The sequence below is a fragment of the Dioscorea cayenensis genome, chromosome 2 (genome assembly GCF_009730915.1).
Source record: "Dioscorea cayenensis subsp. rotundata cultivar TDr96_F1 chromosome 2, TDr96_F1_v2_PseudoChromosome.rev07_lg8_w22 25.fasta, whole genome shotgun sequence".
Classification (NCBI taxonomy): Eukaryota; Viridiplantae; Streptophyta; class Magnoliopsida; order Dioscoreales; family Dioscoreaceae; genus Dioscorea; species Dioscorea cayenensis.
In genome coordinates, this window is record NC_052472.1 from 17,634,554 (window position 1) to 17,655,249 (window position 20,696).

General features: G+C 32.0%; 1 protein-coding gene across 1 annotated transcript; it reads left to right on the top strand.

Annotated features, from left to right (window-relative positions):
- Positions 1–476: 476 nt before the first annotated feature.
- On the top strand, positions 477–5,316 carry LOC120279102 (glycine-rich cell wall structural protein 1.8-like). The gene is made up of 3 exons (XM_039285968.1): positions 477–1,068; positions 4,617–4,877; positions 4,926–5,316. The coding sequence occupies exons 1-3, from the start codon at positions 498–500 to the stop codon at positions 5,120–5,122; spliced, it is 1,029 nt and encodes a 342-aa protein (XP_039141902.1). The 5' UTR covers positions 477–497; the 3' UTR covers positions 5,123–5,316.
- Positions 5,317–20,696: the final 15,380 nt, after the last annotated feature.

Below are 20,696 nucleotides of genomic sequence, written 5' to 3' on the forward strand. Positions count from 1 at the left end.
TAGAGAGACTACTTGGGAGCATTTCTGAGTAGAGGGACTAAAAGAGAAAAGAGAGAAAAATAAAGAGACCAATTTAGGTATTATACGTAATTAAAATCATGAACCACAAGATCATACTCAATTCACTAGAACAAACATTTTCTATATACTTTAATTTAATAAAAATTCCTTTGACAATAGATATCAAATAAAAGTAGCATGATAGTGTGTTATGAGTTGGTGGATGAGGGTTGTTCGCTTGGCAATTTGGAAAGAATCCACTAAGTGGAAAATAGACCCAAAGTAATAATTTATACCAAACAAGTGAAACAGAACCACGTCATGCATTGTCAAAAGCGTCCACTTGCTTCATCCCCAAATTTCCTCATTTCACACGTTATTTTGTTTCCACGTAAAAGTGAGAGCCATGCATGCAAATCGGCCCTATAAATACCTTATCATTGCTACTCAACTCTCACCACAAAACATAACTAATTAGTACTCCAATTTAGGACAATATGGCTAAGAACACTAGGTTTGTGGGTCTTGCATTCATTCTCTTGCTCACTATAACCCTCACCACTGCCTCTAGGACTTTGCACAATGTTAAACATTCCAGTGCTGGTGGTGGCGGTGGCGGTGGCGGTGGTGGAGGGGGTGGAGGTGTTGGCAATGGGTCTGGGTCTGGCTCTGGCTATGGATCCGGTTATGGTGAAGGTGGAGGTGAAGGAGGAGGTGAAAGTGAAACATATGGCAGCGGTGGCGGTGGTGGTGGCGGGGGCGGCGGTGGTGGTGGAAATGGTGGTGGCTCTGGCTATGGACATGGTTCTGGCTCCGGCTATGGCTCCGGTGGTGGTGCTAACGGAGGAGGTTATGGCCGTGGAGGAGGAGGAGGCGGTGGTGGCGGTGGAGGACATGGAGGTGGCAGTGGCTCTGGCTATGGCTTTGGCTCCGGATATGGTAGTGGAGATGGGAATGCCGGAGGAGGATATGGACAGGGCGGGGGTGGCGGCGGCGGTCAGGGATCGGGATCCGGTTCTGGCTCCGGCTATGGTTATGGTGAAGGTGGTGGTTATGGAGGTGGTGGAGGTGAAGAGGGACACTACTAAATGATAATTAGCACTTGATTGTCTTGCTATTATGAATGTATGGATCATTTAGTTACTTGCTTGATGTACTGGACTTTATATATGTAATGTAGTTTTTATATATAGTAATAAAATTTTCTGTTGGGAGAGAATAAATTCATTAAGCTTGTGAGTTGATGTCATTGGAAGTTGATGTGATTCATAGGAATTAATGTTGATTACGATTTGATTTTATGATTGATCACTGATTTAATAGATAATTAATTTTATAAGAAAATCACTATAATTTTATGTTTTTTAAACAACTAGATGCTCTTCTCTAGGATCAATTATGAAAATATCTATGCATCCATTTCACCTTAAAGAGATTAATATAATGGTTCTTGTTAGGGTCAGCCCTAGGCATAATCGAAAAAAAAAGCATGTGCCTAGGGCCCTAAATTTTCTTGATGCATCATATTTTTTTAAGAAATTTAAACTTTATACTTAAAGTTTGTATTTTATTCCTAAAACATATCGCTAATAATTTTAACAGGTCTATTCAAAAATATATATTAAATTGCATAAATTTTATCTTATAATCAAGATGAGGGCCTCACAATTTCTTAGAGCTGCCACAATTTATAATTTTTTTAAAAAATCTATATTAAATATTTTCATTTACAATTATTATTATTAATAGTATTATTAGTATTATCAACCACATAATCATATTCATAAAAATCTTAATTAATTATTTTTTTCAAAAAATATAAAACTGATTTTATTTAATTAATTTACGAAAATATTCAATTATATTTAATCTAATCACCATGTTTGTGCCCTATAATTTTTTATTATGTAATTTACTATTTAATAAAAATAATTTAAAAATATTAACTTGCTTCTAGCCCCACTTCATTAAGACGGCCTGATTCTTGGGCCAAAGTTTAGTGCATAAATTAGCTTTTATCATCAAACCACTTATCAAAACACTTATTTTTTTTGGTTTATTATAGAAAATTATCATTTAGTATTTATAATAAAATATTTAATATGAATTGTGTTATCTGTGCTAAACATAAATATCTAGGAGTTAAAAGAGAATAAACCGTATAAAGAAATTTAAAAAAAATCCGGTCTATATTAAAATTCAATTGTATGAATAATTATGTAATATAAAAGCTAACTTAACCTAAGATAAAATATATATATATATATATATATACATAATTTTTTTTATATATTTATATTAATTACCGGTAATGGAAATAATTGTGAAACAAGCTAAATCTAAAATAATATATATAAGATGAAATAGGTGACATAGCAATAAGGATGGAGTGGTTGCCAATGTGCAATGAGTTGATAATATACAGGCGAATGATAACTCATAGATTTTTTTCTTTATTTATTTTTAAAAGGCTATATATATATATATATATATATATATGCAAAAGAAGAAAAAATATACAAATGGAACTATTGTAGCCGTATTTATGGAGGATATATATCTAATGCAAAGAGTGGACAAACACATAAATTGTCTTCGTTTTTTAAATTATTATCCCTAGTTTATGACCCTGATGAGTTTGTTTTTTTTTTTTTTTAAATTTCAATTTTAATTTTAATTTTTTTTAAAAATAGATAAACCATGTAGATTAATAAACTAAAAAGTACAAAAGCCCCACCAAACAGGACGGAAACAAGCTACAGACAGTTTGTTTTTTATTTGAATGTCTATGCTAATGAATTTGTATTTATTTTATTAATTTTTTAAAAAATCTAGCCCATGCGGTGTACATGGGCTGCTAAGAAAGGTGGTAATCCATGTCATGTGTTTCCCTGGATTATGGCCGAAAGTCCAAGCTCGATATGGCTCATTGGTCACTATATTTGTGTGCATATTTATTAGGTAGTAATGAGGATTGGTGGGCATATTAATTATGTAGTAATGAGGTGACTTGAACTAATTAACTTGGCCTGAATTGTAACCATGAGTGTAGGGAAAAACACTCTTTCAATTATACATCATGTGAAACACCAACAAAGATGTCATGCCATTTTACTAAAGCTGTTATGTACTAAAGAACAAAGAGAATATAAGGATACCACTCTTATGAATGAGAATAATATCATAATTGTACAAAAGAGAAAAATTGAGGCTTTTATTTGTCTAGTGGAGAATAAAGTAGTTTTTCTAAAAATCATCATTGATATATTTTTAGTTGTTGCATACTACTCATTCAAAATTACCTAACAATTAAATTAATTATCAAATTATTTATTAATATTTTCAAAGCATAATTGCAAATATATCATCGGAAAGATATATATATATCCAATGATAATTTTATTTTCATGCATACTCTTAAAAATATATTTACAGACATACCCTTTAGTCAATAATCAACTCAAACATAGCATTCAAAAATAAAAACCCTTAATGAGGATCAGCAAAACAATTAACAATTAATTTTTTTTATAAATAACTTTGGAATTTAGAAAGAAATATATCACAAAGAGCCTCTTTATCATAGTTATCAAACCCGGACCGGCCCGGCGGTCGGACCGGTTGACCCGGTGACCCGGTGCTTCAACCGGTCCGGGTCTTTAATTAGACCGGTTATGCAATCAACCCGTTCTGACCCGCATTGACCCGCTTTGACCCGGTGGTTAGACCGGTAAACCCAGCGGTCGGACTGATTGACCCGGCGGTCGAACCAGTTGACCCGGCGGTCAGACCAATTGACCCAGTTTGATTTGTAATTTCAATTTTGAACTTTGGTTATATATTGGATTGAGTTTGGTTTGATAGTTTGATAATAAATTTAAACTTTTATTGTGAATTAGTATTGTTATGTATTGATATTATGTGAAGTTTGAGCTTTTTTCCTCTTTTCTACTACTTCCAAATCAAATATTAGCAATTGTTTTGTATTTTTTCCATCAAATTATTTATTTGATAACTAATAATTCATGGATATTATTATGATATATCATTATATAATTAAAAACTAATTTATAATTTTAAAAATAATATTTTAAAATATTTTTATTAACCCAGTATTGACCCAAATGACCCGACGGTTGAACCAATTGACCCGTGACCCAGAGCCTTGACCGGGTCAATGCCCGGGCCGGGTCTGATAACTATGCTCTTTATAAAGCTTGATATAGACTAAAGCTAATGAAAACTAAATAAATAAATAAATTAAAGAAAAAAAAGCTTATAAGACGTGAAGAATCGTTCAAAGGAAAGAAAATGATACTAACGCGTTCTCATAAGTCCTCATTTCACACATAGGAAAGGAAGGTGACGAAAACCCTAATTAACTCTAAGTTGAGAATAAGCCAAAGTCTGATGCAAACGAACCCTATAAATACCCTTCCATTTACTCCACAACTCCACATCCCTTGCTGCTACTTCCACTCTTACTACTACTAGTACTAGTATAGCCACAATGGCTAAGAGCACAAAGCTTGTGGTTCTTGGCTTCATACTTCTCCTAGCCATAGGTCTATCCTCGGCAGCGAGGACCTTGAGTGAGGGTTACACGTCCGGTGGAGGTGGAGGAGGAGGGGGTGAAGGTGGAGGAGGAGGTGGAGGTGAAGGTGGTGGAGAAGGTGGTGGTGGATCTGGCTATGGATCTGGGTCTGGATATGGGTCTGGGGGTGGTGAAGGCGGAGGAGGATATGGGAAAGGAGGTGGTGGTGGAGGTGGAGGTGGACAAGGTGGTGGCGGTGGATCAGGATCAGGATCAGGATCTGGATATGGGTCTGGGTCAGGATCCGGATATGGATCAGGTGGTGGGGGTGGTAAAGGTGGTGGTGGTGGGGGTGGTAAAGGTGGTGGTGGTGGTGGTGGTTTTGGTGGAGGTGGTGGTGGTGGTTCTGGCGGAGGACATGGTGGTGGAAGTGGATATGGGTCTGGGTCTGGGTCTGGGTCTGGTTATGGACAAGGAGGTGGAGGAGGACATGGAGGTGGAGGTGGTGGAGGAAGAGGATCTGGTTCAGGATCTGGATATGGTGAGGGTGGGGGATATGGGAGTGGAGGTGGACATGGACATCCTTAGAGAAACCATGAGTAGGATGAGAAATAATTAAAACGACTGCTTTTATGTTTATGTCATATAAGAAATAAAACTACTGCTTTTAATTATATTATGCTTGCTTTTCATGGAGTTTTACCTTTTCTCCCCTTGATGGACGCTGCAGTACAGATTTATATATTGAACTCAACCACATATATAAAATGGTGGTAGAATTTGCTATGGAAATGAATGAAAGAAATAATTAAATTTCCAAAACAATTGTGATATGATAAAATATAAAGCTTATATCTATAAAAGTTCAAAATATCATAGTTTGAATTAAGGGATTGATTAGAAAAGTTCAAAAGTTTAAAATGAATTATATATATATATATACAAAGGATGAAAAAAATAATTTAGTTTCTAATTTATCTCCCAATTCTACTCTCTCGTAAAGTCAATATTATAAAAAAAGTGCTAATTTATTAAAAAAAATTATACAGTAAGTTCACTTATTATTATTATTTTTTTTTTTATGTTTTGGTTCAATGAACTTCAGTTGAATTAATCTCAAGTGTGTAAATGGATTCACAAAGTTATGATCAGGCACCCAATTACCATTAATATTTTAAACAATACAATAGTAATTAAAATAATATAAACTAAATTATATAAATTATAAACTTTACTATCTTAACAATGGAGAATTCTTATAATTAACCCTTAGAAACTGATATTTGAGACATATATATTTATACCAAAGTGCCTTTCCACATACACACATATCTAATTATTTTAAATCATTTTTAACAAAGACATAGTTGAAAAAAAGTACAAAATTGATTAGAAAGATATATATTTTTTTTATTGTATGCGCATGAAAATATAAACCATATATTTTGAACGAACTGAACTAAATATGGAAATGTTATAGATTGATTAATTGTTTCCGAAACTAATCACCTACTGCAAGTCACAGTGCAGACAATCCTAGTTCTCTATTATTATAGATATGAAATGTTATATCCAGTTGATTTTGACTTTGGATTTATTCTATCGCCATACATTACTACTTGTGGACTACAAGTAGTAGTATAGATCACCCTTATCCTCTTTTGCTGAATGAGTGAGGTAATGCGTCCATGTTTTAGTGTGGAAAATTTGGGATCCAACCAATGAAGTGGGCCATGGCCAATATGTGCTTGAAAATTTTTTTTTTTTTCTTTTTTAAAAAAAACCTACACATAGTTTTCCCTTTTAGAATAGAGGAGGGGGAAGAAGGAAGAAAAGGACACTGTACGTACCCTCATTTGATAAAAAGTTTTTTTGTATATTTGGGTATATGAATTATCTAAATTTATTGTGAAACGTCTAGGTTTACTTAAAATGAATCCATGAGGTCTTGATCATGCAACTAACCACTAAAATTTTTATAAAATTTATCTAAACACATGCTCATGACATATTTAGAAGTTATGTTTCAATCCTCTTAAAATTTAAAGGAAGTTGACATTACTTTTCTTTTATTTTCTTTTTCTTATTTATGAATCAAGCTTATGATCCTGGGGAAAATTTTCCTTTTTTAACTACTTTTTATTAAATTAAATGATCAAAGGTTGATGTTTATTTACAAGTTATCTTTCATTCCTCTTAGGATGTAAAGAAGAGTCCAACATTATTTTCTTTTCTTATTTATGAAACAAACTTATAATTCTTGGGAATTTTTTCCTCTGTTTTTTATTAAATTAAATGATGATAGTTTAATGTTTTGGAGAGGATATGAATCAATATCTTGAGTTCTTGGTTTTGGGCTAGTTTATGTCATGCTGGGTACTTTTGCAAAGCACACATCATTTATTTATCTCATTAAATAATAAAACATAAATAATATAATATATAAGCCTTACCAACTTAAGACCGTAGAATTCGTTTACGCCTCATAAGCTAATTAAGATTGCATGATTATGGAAAAGTGGCTTTCCACTAGCACATGCATTCCTATAATTGCTTTATTTTATTTTAAAAAATACATGGAAATTGAAAAACCACATGAAATTGGCCAAGAAGATAAAATTTCTAGTTTAATTCTAGAGTAATTTTGTTTTATCTTATGAAAATATAAAATATGTAATTTGAATTGATCAAATTAATATAGAAATAATATAAACTACTCCAGTGTTTCAAAATTAGTTACACACTGCTCGTCATATATAATGCAGGCAACCCTTGCTATCCATTATCATATATATGTAATATTATATTTATCCAGTCATTTTGATTTTTGAGATGATCAATAACTATAACTGTTTGTTAAATACAAGCGGTAATGTAGACGAACCTTATTCTTTTTTGTTGGATGAGTTGATGTATTCTCGTTCTGTAGTTGAAATTTTGGGGGCCACTCTCTTGAGGCGGGCCTTGCCAATATGTGCATGGGAATTTCAAAAAGCCCATGTATGGATTTTTATTTTAAAATGGAGAAGAAAATAAAGACTTAGATGGGTGTTCAAAACCACTTGAGTTTGATGCAATGAGTGAGGTTCAATTCCTGGTAAAATATAAAATTCAAGTTTGTATTTTATTTATTAGTCTTATGACTAGTTACTGAATTAGCAAAGACATCAGATACCAACCTAGCGGCTTAAATTAACTTGATAAAAAAATGTCACTCTTGAGACCAGGCGTCAAGTCGAATTCAATGCATGAACAAACGGGTGCAATCCCACAGGGCCAGAACCTGATGAGCCTACAACCAATCTTAGAACAGATAAATATAATAGATTAACAGGAAAAACATATAGTATAGGCTTTAAGGATACAACATAACTCAATAGTACATGAATGTCTAAAAATACAAGATATAAAGTCTAGAACTAACAAATTAATGCAACAACTCAAATACTACACAGAAAACACCATTTACATTTACTGACAGCCTAGTAAGCATCCAACGATCTATTACTTTTTGATATGAAAAAAATTTAAAACCACTCTATCAGCTTGACAACATAATAAGTAATCAACATAAAAAGAGTTGAAATCTAATTTTTCAAATATTGCAACCCAAATGTCATTTATTAGAAACTTAAATAAAATACAGAGTGAAGAAATCTATCAGAGATGTACTTCCAAAGCATAATCGTTTTCCAATTATACTAAATAGAGAATAACACCAGACTTTAGAAATGTAATTTTTAAACGAATATATCGAATTTCTAAATTAAATTAATAATATGACTCTCCAAATTTACTACTAATATCAAAAGTTATTTATTTACTATCGGTGACCCGATACATAATTTTAGAAGTAATTTAATTATTCTCAGTGATTTGAGACTGAATAGCAGAAGTTGTTATTATTTCATTGATTGATTGATGTGAAACTGAGTTTCATTTCTCATAAATTTATGTTGACATGGTCAATATTTGACTCCAATTAATAAGGATGAGCATAACTCATTTATAGATCAATAATAATCATAACTAGATAACTTTGCTGGAGAAATTCAAAAATATACATATATTCAATTTTTAAAACAACAATAATACTTGGTTACGCACGTCACAAAATTTATAAATCAAATATTTCCTTCAAGTATAAAAACAGATATTTCCATCCTCCCACTTTTGAGAGAATTCAAAACTATGAGTTTTAAACCGACAAATAAAAATAAAATTAAATAATAATAATAATAAATAAATACATAAAAAAATATCTAACAAAAATAATTTAAATAATAATAAATCAAATAGTAATTATTAGATTATAGATGACTGAATGATAGAATTAAATGAATTAATTTTAATTTTTGACATCTTGACATCTTAAAAATTTATACAAAATAAAAAAATACATAAGTAAAGCTGGAATTTTTAATATTTAAAAGAAATATGTTAAAATGTGATGGATTATTTACTTGTTACTCGCCCAACACAAAACACAAATCGGGTAATTTTTTTTGATGAGTACTTAACTTTGCCCTGTTGCAACTTGAGCACTTAATTTCAGTTTGTAACAAAGTGAGCACATTAATTCAATTTTGTTTCAACGGCAGGGCACTAGGATTGTTCCGGCATGGATTTACTGATGTATACATCGGTTTGTTGACATGGCGCATGTGTCTCCACGTCAGTTGCGCACGTGGACATTCCAACGTGGCTACTTATCTACATGTCAATTTTTACTTATCCACATAAGCGCTAGCTCATAACCTCCCCCTTTTCTCCTTCTCTCCCAGAAAACTCCTCCCCTTTTCTTCATCCTCTGCCCTAATCTCTACTGATCCTCAATCTCCAACCAAAGTTAGCACTTCTTCGAACCCACTGCAAAACTATTTACATGTTCTAGCATCATCCAACATTCTTATGAAGCTTTGAATTTTATTGTTGTAAAGCATTGAATTTTTTGAGTGACTTGAGATTTATCATGTATATGAATTTATGGAGTGAAGCTTTGAATTTATTGTTGTAAAGCTTAGTCCATGATTTTATTATTGTATTTGATTGTTGTAATGTTATGGATAATAATGAAATTGGATGTATAAGAATGGTTATTAATTAGACTAATTACTTCTGCATATCTCCTTTGTGGATGTAAACTCCAAGAAACCAACATCAATATAATGATGGAATTGGACTAATGAAGAATGTTGCAGAGAATTTATAATTTAAGAAATTTAATCCACCATTCTTTTTAAATGACTTGTGATTTCTAATTTAGCATGTACAAACAATTAAATTCCTGCAAATATATGTATATACAAAGAATTCTACAAAATAACTGGATTCATGCAGATATATTAAATTCCTACGGATATACGAAAATGCTATATTCATGCAAATATACAAAAAAATACTGGATTCTGTAGATGTTTCTCAAAGCCACAATGCTCTTGTTGCTAGTGAAACTATAACATTCACTAACAAATTTAATGCTATAACATGCATATATGTACTGAATGCCATAATTGAAAAGACCATCATACAGAAAAATTTTAATGCTCAAAGCCATAATGCTCTTGTTGTCAGTAAATTTTTCTTGCTTGCCCTATTTACTTTCAAGGGAAAATCAGCTTTTTTTGGTGTCTTGGAGTTTTGCAGCGGGTTCGAAGAAAGTGCTAGTCTTGATTGGAGATTGAGGATCGGTAGATATTAGGGTAAAGGATGAAGAAAGGGGAAGGAGTTCTCGGGGAGAGAAGAAGAAAAGGGGTAGGTTATTAGCTGGCGCTTATATGTGGATAAGTAGCCTCGTTGGAATGTTCATGTGTGCAACTGCCGTGGAGAGACATGCGCCATGTCAACAAACCGATGTACACATCAGCAAATCCATGCCAGAATAGTCCTAGTGCCCTGTCGTTGAAACAAAATTGAATTAATGTGGTCATTTTGTTACAAATTGAAATTAAGTCCTCAAGTTGCAACACTGGTAAACTTAAGTACCCACCCAAAAAAAATTACACACACAAGTCCAACGTTAAAATCAAACTTCCACCAAAAATCCTATTTACCAAATACCAAAATATTAAACCTCTCTTCTAGACTACTACATGGCCTTAAGTACTATTAAACGTAAGTTGTTACTGCAATAATTAACTTACAACCACCTAATGAAATAATAAAAAGCTTACTCACATTACTTGTACCTCTAGAGCCCACCGAAAGATCAAACAACCTATGTTGGACCTATAAGGAATGACAAAAAGGCACCCAAACATGGACATGATAATAAAAAGGACTAAGCAACATTCTAGGATCACTACAAGAAAATTACTGTTTAGAAACAGTATTTTCCGTTTCTAATCCGTTGCTAATTCACTTTAGCAACAGATTAGAAACAGAATTTATCTGTTTCGAATACCCTTGTTTCTAATTTAAATAGAAATGGAAAAATATTCCGTTTCTAAATTTAGAAACGGATTGGAAACGGAAAGCATTATATTTCTAATTTTTGAAAAATTAAAACGGAATAAGATGTGTTGCTAATCCGTTCTAAGTTACAAAAATAGAAATGGATTCCAAACGGAATATTTTCTGTTTTATTTTTGTTCCCCTATTAGAAACAATAGCTTTTTTGTTCCTAATCCGTTCCTAAAGTTTTTTTAAAATTAAAAAACAATATTCAAACAAATAAATCCGTTTCTAATCCGTTTCTAACATTTAAGTCAATAAAATAAAATAAAAATTATATCCCTAATTTTTTTTTAAAACCTGGTACATAAATTTTTAACCTAGAACACCAACAAATAAGATAAACTCATCAGTTCATACAAAAAGAAATATTTAAGTATATATGTTCAACACAAAATAATAAGTATACGACAAATACAACTATAAGTCAACATCATGATCGTCAGTAACTGGTTGTGAGTCCTGTGTGGTAAACTGCGACTGCTGAAGAATCCTCCTCTCAAAACTCATCATCATGTCCTCCATTTGACGCATCATTTCCGCACGATATTGGTCCTTCTCCTCTTTCATTTCAAGCAAACTTTGTTGAAGCTCCTTGTTATTATCTTGTACTTGGCCAAGCGTCTGTTGAAGCCTCTCCTCACGATCTTGGACTTGATCAAGTGTCTGTTGAAGCCTCTCCTCACGATCTTGGACTTGACTAAGAGTTTGACGCAAATCTCTAACCTCAGCATGTAGTGCCTCAGATGATGAACCTGTGGACAAACTCGAAGATGAATGTGGATAAAAGATACACGCCTGGGACCCTATTCCATAAACCCGACTTTTCTTTCCTCCCCCAACAGCCTCATAGTACAAAGTTGTTTCATCCACAATAGGATGCTTGTCAAGCCCTTCTTGCGTTTGAGATGCTTGCTCCACAAGCTCCAGATAGCGATCCTACATCAATTAACTCAACTCATTAAATATTATTCTTAAACCAACCAAATATAAACTTACAATAACATTGTAAAGAAAGTCTATAATTAAAAACCGCACAAAAAATTGTTCCGCTTACCTTAACAGATTGAGCACGTGCATCAACAAGCATGGAGGTACCCTTCTTTGTATGAGTTACTTCAAAAAGCTCAAAAGGGCGAGGATCACGTCCAAGCCTCGATCGCTAGAATAATACAACAAACTGAATTTTGTTACAATTAGCACTAAACAAATTCTTTATAATTTAAAAGCACATTTATATAAATATTAAACAAATTGCCAATCTATCCGCATGGGAAGCATGAGAAATGGAACCTCATGTGTGTCGGGATATACCAGATCCAGGTCCTGCAATCTCAGTGAGTCGGTTTGCGGTAGCTTTCTCACACGAGTTTTTAAATTCCGAGAATTCCATGCCTCGGTCCATGTCTTCCATGCTGAGTCGAGACACATGCATTGATTTTTTTCTTTTCCCCTTTCTCAAACTACACATCAATGCTCTATACTGTTCCATGACTTTTACGTTGCCATGCCATCTTAATAGCGAGATAACATTGATTCATCCCACACAAAAGAATTTCTGTAGTTTAACATAAAAAACATACATATTATATATAATTATCGATTTAAAAAAATACTAACCAATGTTTTTATATTAAACTAATAATGTTTTTGCTAATTATAATTATAGTAAAATACTAACAATAAGATCTTAATTATGGAAAAACGACACTATATAATTAATAATTTAATAAAAATTTACTTCCACAAGCAACATCAATTACGTGCTTTTGCCAACATCCAAAACAATCATGATAATGATTTTTCAAATTCACTAACAATTACCAATTTAAGTACTAACTAAGCAATAATATTTGAATGATGTAGATGACATAATACTTATGCACAAATAATCTTTAGGTTTGTGAGGATAAATTAACGTTACAATTTATTTATCCTCACAAACAACATCAATTATTTATTTTTACCAACATGTTAAGGATTTACAAATTCAATAAATATTACAAATATAAGCAAACAAATTCATTTTAAATATTATATAAATCTACCTGAAATTCATTTGAGCCGCTGCATTTGGAGGTTCCTCTGTGTTAGTACGAGAGAAATCAGGACCTGCAACGTCCATGACCATTTGTTGGCATAGATTTTGTGATAGTGGTTCAACACCCAAAACTGATTCATTTCCCACGTTTTGTCCATGAGTACTACTATCAGATATAGAAGGTTCTCCATGGAGAACCCACAAATAGTAGTACGGTACAAATCCATACTTCATAAGATGATATCTAACGGTGTCTTCTATGTGAAAAGCTTGATTTTGGCACTTGCGATGATTACATGGGCACTTAATTTTGATACCATCCATACATTCTGGATGCATTTTTGCGAAATCGATGAACTCATTTATTCCTTGCAAGAAATTGGGATTCAAAAGTCCATCCGTAAGCCTAGCATACATCCAACTCCTATTTGCAGACATGTTACTAATAGTTCTGTGTCAAAAATGTAAAATCAGTCAACACACTCATTATATCATTAGCCCTTAAATTCATTAACTAAAAAATAAACAAAAAATGAGAATAAAATGGCCATATAAAAGCTAAGTTGTTAGCTAATATCAACTAAACATGTACAATTTACCCATTAGAATAACTATTTCAAACATCAATAATTTGTCAATTTATATAGCTCACTTGTGCAATAATTTGTTAACAAGATCCTTTTAAGAAATACATCATGCAATTTAGCAATTAAGAAAGCAAAAAACAAATATGATTTTCACAGGAAAGAGGTGATACCTTCTCTTTACCAACAAACAATTGAGAACTCAACTACTTTCGCCCCATCAAATCGCACGAAATGCAAATAAAACTGCAGCACAAAGGAAATGGTTAGAATTTCATGCACAGTGAAAACAAGGCAAAATAGACTGAACAATGCTCAATTCCAACATGAACTGGCGATGAAGTTAGACCTAAACAATGCTCTTTAGGCCTGGCCCGAAATGGCAAACCTTCTGGATATTGACTAAGATTTAATAGTACAAATTTATAAAATAAAAAAATAATAAAATGTAAACTATAAAAAATAAAGTCCTAAGCTGAATATTGGTGTCACAAACCACACTAAACAAATAAACAAACAAGTAAACCAAACCCAAATCACAAATAAGATATTGCAAATTTTTTTTATGAAGTTATAGGTGCAAATTTTTTTTTTTTTTAAAAAAATAGATATATAACCGTAACTGTCCATTTAAAACTTTTAAAAATATAAATACATCAAAAAAATTACTAACCAATTAAATGAGAAAATAATGCATAAACAGTATTAAAAATAGTATGAGTGGAATTTGAATGATACTTTTTATCACTAAACTAAAGTGTTTGCTAGTTGATCTTCTCGTTTTTCAATAAAAATTTGTTTTATCTTTATCAATAAAAAAATTAAATAGAAATACAACTTTAAATAATAAATAAATAAATATAATAATCTTCTTTGCTTCAATGCGAATATTGAGGAACTAGCACAAACATGTGGGCGTGGTGCACAACCCCTGAGCCGATGTGGCATAGTTGGTAATCAACATCATCTTTCTAAATGCTCTCAATTTTTAGTGGAAAATCATATCATCTTTAACTATTTTGTATTATAAAATATATAATTAACTATTTTGTAGACAGTTTGAATGGAATCTTGGAAAATATCAACAAAGAAAAACGTCATATCCAATGATTTACTTTGCATATTCCTCACACTGGGTCATTAAGATCGACAATTTCCTCTCTTTGTTATCATTTTGATCTTTATAGTATCTAAATTCCAAGCTGTGATCCCTTTGCCCCAAAAAATGGTGTCTTTGTAGCCGTGTCAAAGCAAGTCATAATACATTACAAGGTATAAAATTATGAAGAATATATTCTTCTCAATCATTTCTTTATCTCAGCATTTTCTTATCAAAAAGTTCTTTGCATTGCCAACACTAAACCAAATAAACAAATAAATTAATTAATAAAAGGGTATTATTACATTATTAAGAGTATTATATACTGAAGAGTATAGTATTCAAGAAGGAGTAGCGACATCATTTATAGCTACTACTTGATCTCCACGTTTCAACAAGCTGCCATTTGGGATGGGGATATGTGCACATTAATCGCAACCAGCCCCACATCACCATAAAATCTATAAAATTATACTAATCTTTTTATATTCTCGTTATATGCGCTCGTAGTCAATGTGAATTAAATTTTCAATGCCAAATTTGAAAGAGTCCAACGCAAGAGAACCAAAATCCATATTTGACTATTAAAAAAATATACTCCATATTTTTATACTCTTGTTTAAATGCACTCTTATTAATCTATCCAAGGATAACACTAATAAAGAAAGATTAGAGAGAATGGGTGTCGGCAGGGGTAGCTTCCATATCTCTAATTTTGCACCCAAAATCCATTAAAAGAGAACTTAAGAGTTTCTCTTGTTTTCTTGCACACTTGTACTAACCTGTCACTCTCATGGATGCTAAACAATTAAGAAAATAATAAAAATTCAGATACTTAAACAATAACGTAAGATCTTCAAAATTTCTCCTCAGGAAGTAAACAGTGTGATATGCCCCACTATCATTTTATTTTTCACTATAGTACTAGGCTACTATAGTGAAAAATAAAATATATATGGAAATGCAGATAGACCGGATAATTAATTTCGATGTATTTATAATTCTAGGTGATTAAATGACCATAGAAGGAAGACCCAGACAGCATTAAGCATACCTCGCATAGCCAGTATAGAAGGAAATGACAGAAGAAGATCCAACACTCAAGAAAAATATCTTTCATTTGGAAATGTAGACAGAATAATAAGTTCAGGGTAAAATGACATGAATTGCCAAAGTAATGAACTTTCTACTCACACCACCAATCAAATAAGTCCCTTATAGATAAAGGTGAATACATCTTTTGATTAACCTAGTATTGACAAGATGCTCAAGCTAATGTAAACTTGCATTTCCCAACACGTAAATTGCTATGTTTATCTACTCACCACAAATCAAACATGCACTCTTAGTTAAATATAAGTCTCTTGATTCTATGTATCAACAAGATACTCAATCTAATCCACACTAGTATCTGTCTAAGCATAGATCGTTCCGTAGTTCTATTTATAGGCCTCGCAAACACACCCTGATAGCTAAGTTTAATGTTTAACAATATAGACAAGGTAACAAAAAATTACATTGCACTATTAAGAGATGGGGACACGGTTAAAAAGTTCTGAGAATAATTCTCCCCTGCGAGGACCGGCAGAGCCATTCAAATCCATGGAGATGGAGATGGTCTTTGGAGAAGCACGCTTTGTCTTTCAAAAATGAGCTGCAGAAGGCTTTTTCAAGCTAGTGCGAGTGCTTTATAACTAACAAGGTTTTCTTTTACGGTGGGTGTGCGAGTGAATTCAATCACTTTATTACTCCCATTACGAGGTGTGCTCTATCAAAAAGGCCAATCTCGATGAGATATGCTTTTTGTATTTTTGCAATGTATGTCGGAAAATGCAAACCAACCTATCATGCCAAGTGATCATGAGACCTAAGAATTCAACATTAATATACTTGAACTATGAGCGAGCAAACAAGAATTTTTTTATTAGAAATCTACATTAACTGAATCACACAATTAGTGTTTCATGTTCTTTGGTTTTATCAATGCCATGCACTCAAAAGTTGGGACTAATGGGACCCGGTTATACAATATGTAATGCCTTTGTTTCTAAGTTTATTATTATTATTATTATTAAAATAAAAATTATACATATGTTATTTGTTTTATTTTCCATCAAAATCTAACATTGGTCTATTAATGAATGAAGGATTTGGTGGTTAGCAAAAGCCAAATTCCTAAATCGCTATTAGATGATATATTTAAGATTCATGGTTCTCTTTTAATCCTTATATGTTGTTGTTGCTGTTGAGTTTTGGTCTTTTTCTGCTTTAATTATAATTAAATAAACTCTAGTCATGATTCTAATTTTTGTTTTTTAAGTTTAAGTCCTACTTAAGTGGAGCAAGTAGTTGAAATCCAGTCCTAAAGAGAGGACAACTAGTAAATTCAGAAAAACATACTCAAGTGACTTGTGACATTGATCCCATAAAAAGATCCTATAAAAATTAATAAAATAGTATATATATATATTAATATTCATACTATTTCTGTTTGCTTATTATAATCACCATTCTTTCTGTTCTCATGCTTCATATAACTTGTGTGAGAGCAGTGCATATGACTGACAAGTTCTCAACCTACTGCATTGAATGAGAATGTTGATGCATTACAATAATGACTGCATTTTTGTTGTGCTTTTATTTAGAGAATTCAGCTTTTCTATTATCTTAAAAAAAAAAAATCATGCAAGTTGTTATATCAAAAAGGCCAATCTCGATGAGATACGCTTTTGTATTTTGCAATGTATCAGAAAATGCAAACCAACCTATCATGCCAAGTGATCATGAGAGCTAAGAATTCAACATTAATATACTGAACTATGAGCAGCAAACAAGAATTTTTATTCTGAAATCTACATTAACGAATCACACAATTAGTGTTTCAGCTGCTGTGCAGCTCCATTAACCACAAAAAAAAATTAATCACAATTATGAACACAGAGGATGGGTAGTGGATTCAAACCTCATGAACACAAATGAATGTTTGTATTAACAATTAAAAACTACTATTGCTCTTTTAATCTCCAAAACAGCTTTTCTAACTTTGAAAAACATAGTCTTTTGGTATTTCTACAAAAAAACAACTTACACGGGGAAAGAAAAAGCAGGGGATCAAAGAGAGCTTTACTGAAAGCTCATTTCAAAAGCTCTTGATTTTAACAGAGCTTTTCCAAAGCAGGATCAAACATATCCCAAAGGCTTTCATTAAAAATATCACGGATGACGAAGTATCTTTAATCAATCAAACTACACCAAATCTAGATCGAGAAAAAAAAGAAAAGAAAAAGAAAAATCAATCCACCTTCAACCAATCACCAATTCATAAATGTAGAGATTCAGTCGAAAAAGAGAACAAAAAGAGAAATTTTCATATAAAATTATTTCATTTCCTTCTCCATCTTATTTCCACAATTAGATGAAACACAAGAAAAACAAATTCCAGTCTTTTTCAATCTCCTAGACATAATAATACACTGGAACAACATATCAACAATCAAGAACAGGGATTGAAAATTTTTCATACCTAAAAACAAAACGCTAAGCCACCTCATTGACGGAGTGGTAATAATCAAGAGCTTAGATGAGAACACCTTCTTGAACGTAGAAGCGATTAAATGATCCACAGCAGAAACTTGAAAGACAGAACCTACACCATTTGATAGTATTAAGAGCATCAACCTACACCATTTGACTAAGCACAAAAATTTGAAATCTAAAGCAGTCACAAGAACTAACTAAGGTTGCTATTTATTGTGATAAATACTTCACTGCATTGAAAAAAGAAACTACCATAAACCAAAATCCTAATCATGAATAAACAATAAGAAAAAGAAAATGATAATGGCATCAATCCTTAATATCATTCAATAGAAATGTAACTACGAATACATCAAAACAGTTTGCTAAGATAGCAATTCTCCCAAAAAAAAAAAAAAAGCCACAGCAATCAAACACCATAACAAGACATTCTCAATTTGGAAGGCATACTTCAGTGAATCAAAATACTAATCATTCCCTATTGCTATCACAAGTGACACTATAACTTCAAAATCCTAACGATTGATCCCATACAAGACCATTTGCGTAGGGAGATAAGTGTGTAATTAAATAAAATACTGATAACTTTAAAAACAAAAACAAAGTAATTGAACATGAATTGCAATCTAGCTTTGCAAATCGGGTTGCCAACTTGGCTTTCTTTATAGCTTTTAGTGATTTAGGGTTTTAGAGTCATCAAAAATCCAAGGTTTCATGCTTACAAATTACCAATATCTGTAATTCTCTGAAAATACATTTAAGAAAAAAGAAAAAACAGAACAGACTTACAAAACAAAGTGAAATCAAGAAGCAAGGTCAAACTAGGGGTGTGGGCGTTGATAGAAACCAAGGCTGCACAATTGGATATCAAAGCAGAAATGCACAAATTAAGACAGGAAGAGCGTGGCATAGAACAAACCATTATCCTAATTTCTGAACTTCTAGAACCCTAAAATTCCCTTAATGTTATTAGACCCCAAAACAGCAATCGATGACGCCCAAAACAATCTTCGACTAGAAATCACAACAGCATAATAGAGGTCCCGAGACCACCATCTTTCACCGAATCAACACCTGCATTTCCAAAAACCAAAAAACACAACAAAGAAACCAAAAAAAGAGAATCAAAATCAAGAAATTACATGGAAAAATAAAAAGCACAAAATGCGGTGCAAAGAGATCACAACAGCGAAAACTGACAAAAGATCATCGCATACCTTCTCTGTGAGATCGAAAACGAGAGATCCACGAAGGGATTCAGCTAGAGAGAAAGGGATTTAAGGAAGCGGAAGCGAGGAGGTGGAGGAGATCTGAAACGAGATGGAGGGAGGGAGAGAGGTCGCTCTCGAGTGAAAAAGGAAGCTGGGAGGAGTTTTGATCTTAATAAAGGGCTGTTAGAATATTTAAGTTTTTATTAATATTGTTTTGTTAGGATTTTTTGAAGGTGTTATTAGACCCCAAATAAAAGCTCTGTAACATTAGCTTTGTATAATGGTGCTAATGTTAGTATTAAGTATGAACTTTAGCTAACAACAATGTTTTCAAATCCCATAAAAAAATATTTAATGTTTTTAAATTATAAAAATGTGTAATCGAATTAAGTTAAATGTATAATTTGAATTTTTTTAAAGCTAATATGGCTAAATTAATAACTGAATTAAGTTAAATGTATAATTTGAATTTTTAAAGCTAATATATATAAATAGTTTATTTTATTGAAGAGCATAAAGACGATTAATTTTTAAATCCATTTTTATTATTTAATGATATTTAAATAATATATTAATTTTTAAATCCGTTTCTAGTCCCTTTCTATTAGAAACGGATTAGAAACGGATATTTTTTAATATTTAATGATATTTAAATAATATATTAATTTTTAAATCCGTTTCTAGTCCCTTTCTATTAGAAACGGATTAGAAACGGATATTTTTTAATATTTAATGATATTTAAATAATATATTAATTTTTAAATCCGTTTCTAGTCCCTTTCTATTAGAAACGGATTAGAAACGGATATTTTTTAAAATTTTAATAAATCATATTTTTAATTGCCCGTTTGTAAGCCGTTGTTATTAAAATTATATTTAAAACGGTTGTTATTCCGTTGCTAATCTGTTGCAAGTTCAAATAGAATAAATTCCGTTTCTAATATTCTGTTTTTAAATTGTAACTTTCTTGTAGTGGATGATACTGGTTGTGATCAATGATAGGGACGCAAGTATACATACAAATCGTGTAATAAAGTGTGCGTAAACACAGAGTGCCGGTCAATAGGGAAGAAAATGAGTACTCGTAATAACTCTAGATTTGTTTGAAAAATAGCCTGAATACTGAAGTGTTTGTGTGTGAACAAGAGTAAAAGAAAATAAGAAAATACAGAAAATAGCATGAGCGAAATCAAGGAAGAAAGCAATTTTCGAGCATAGTATCCTTCTAGAGTTATTA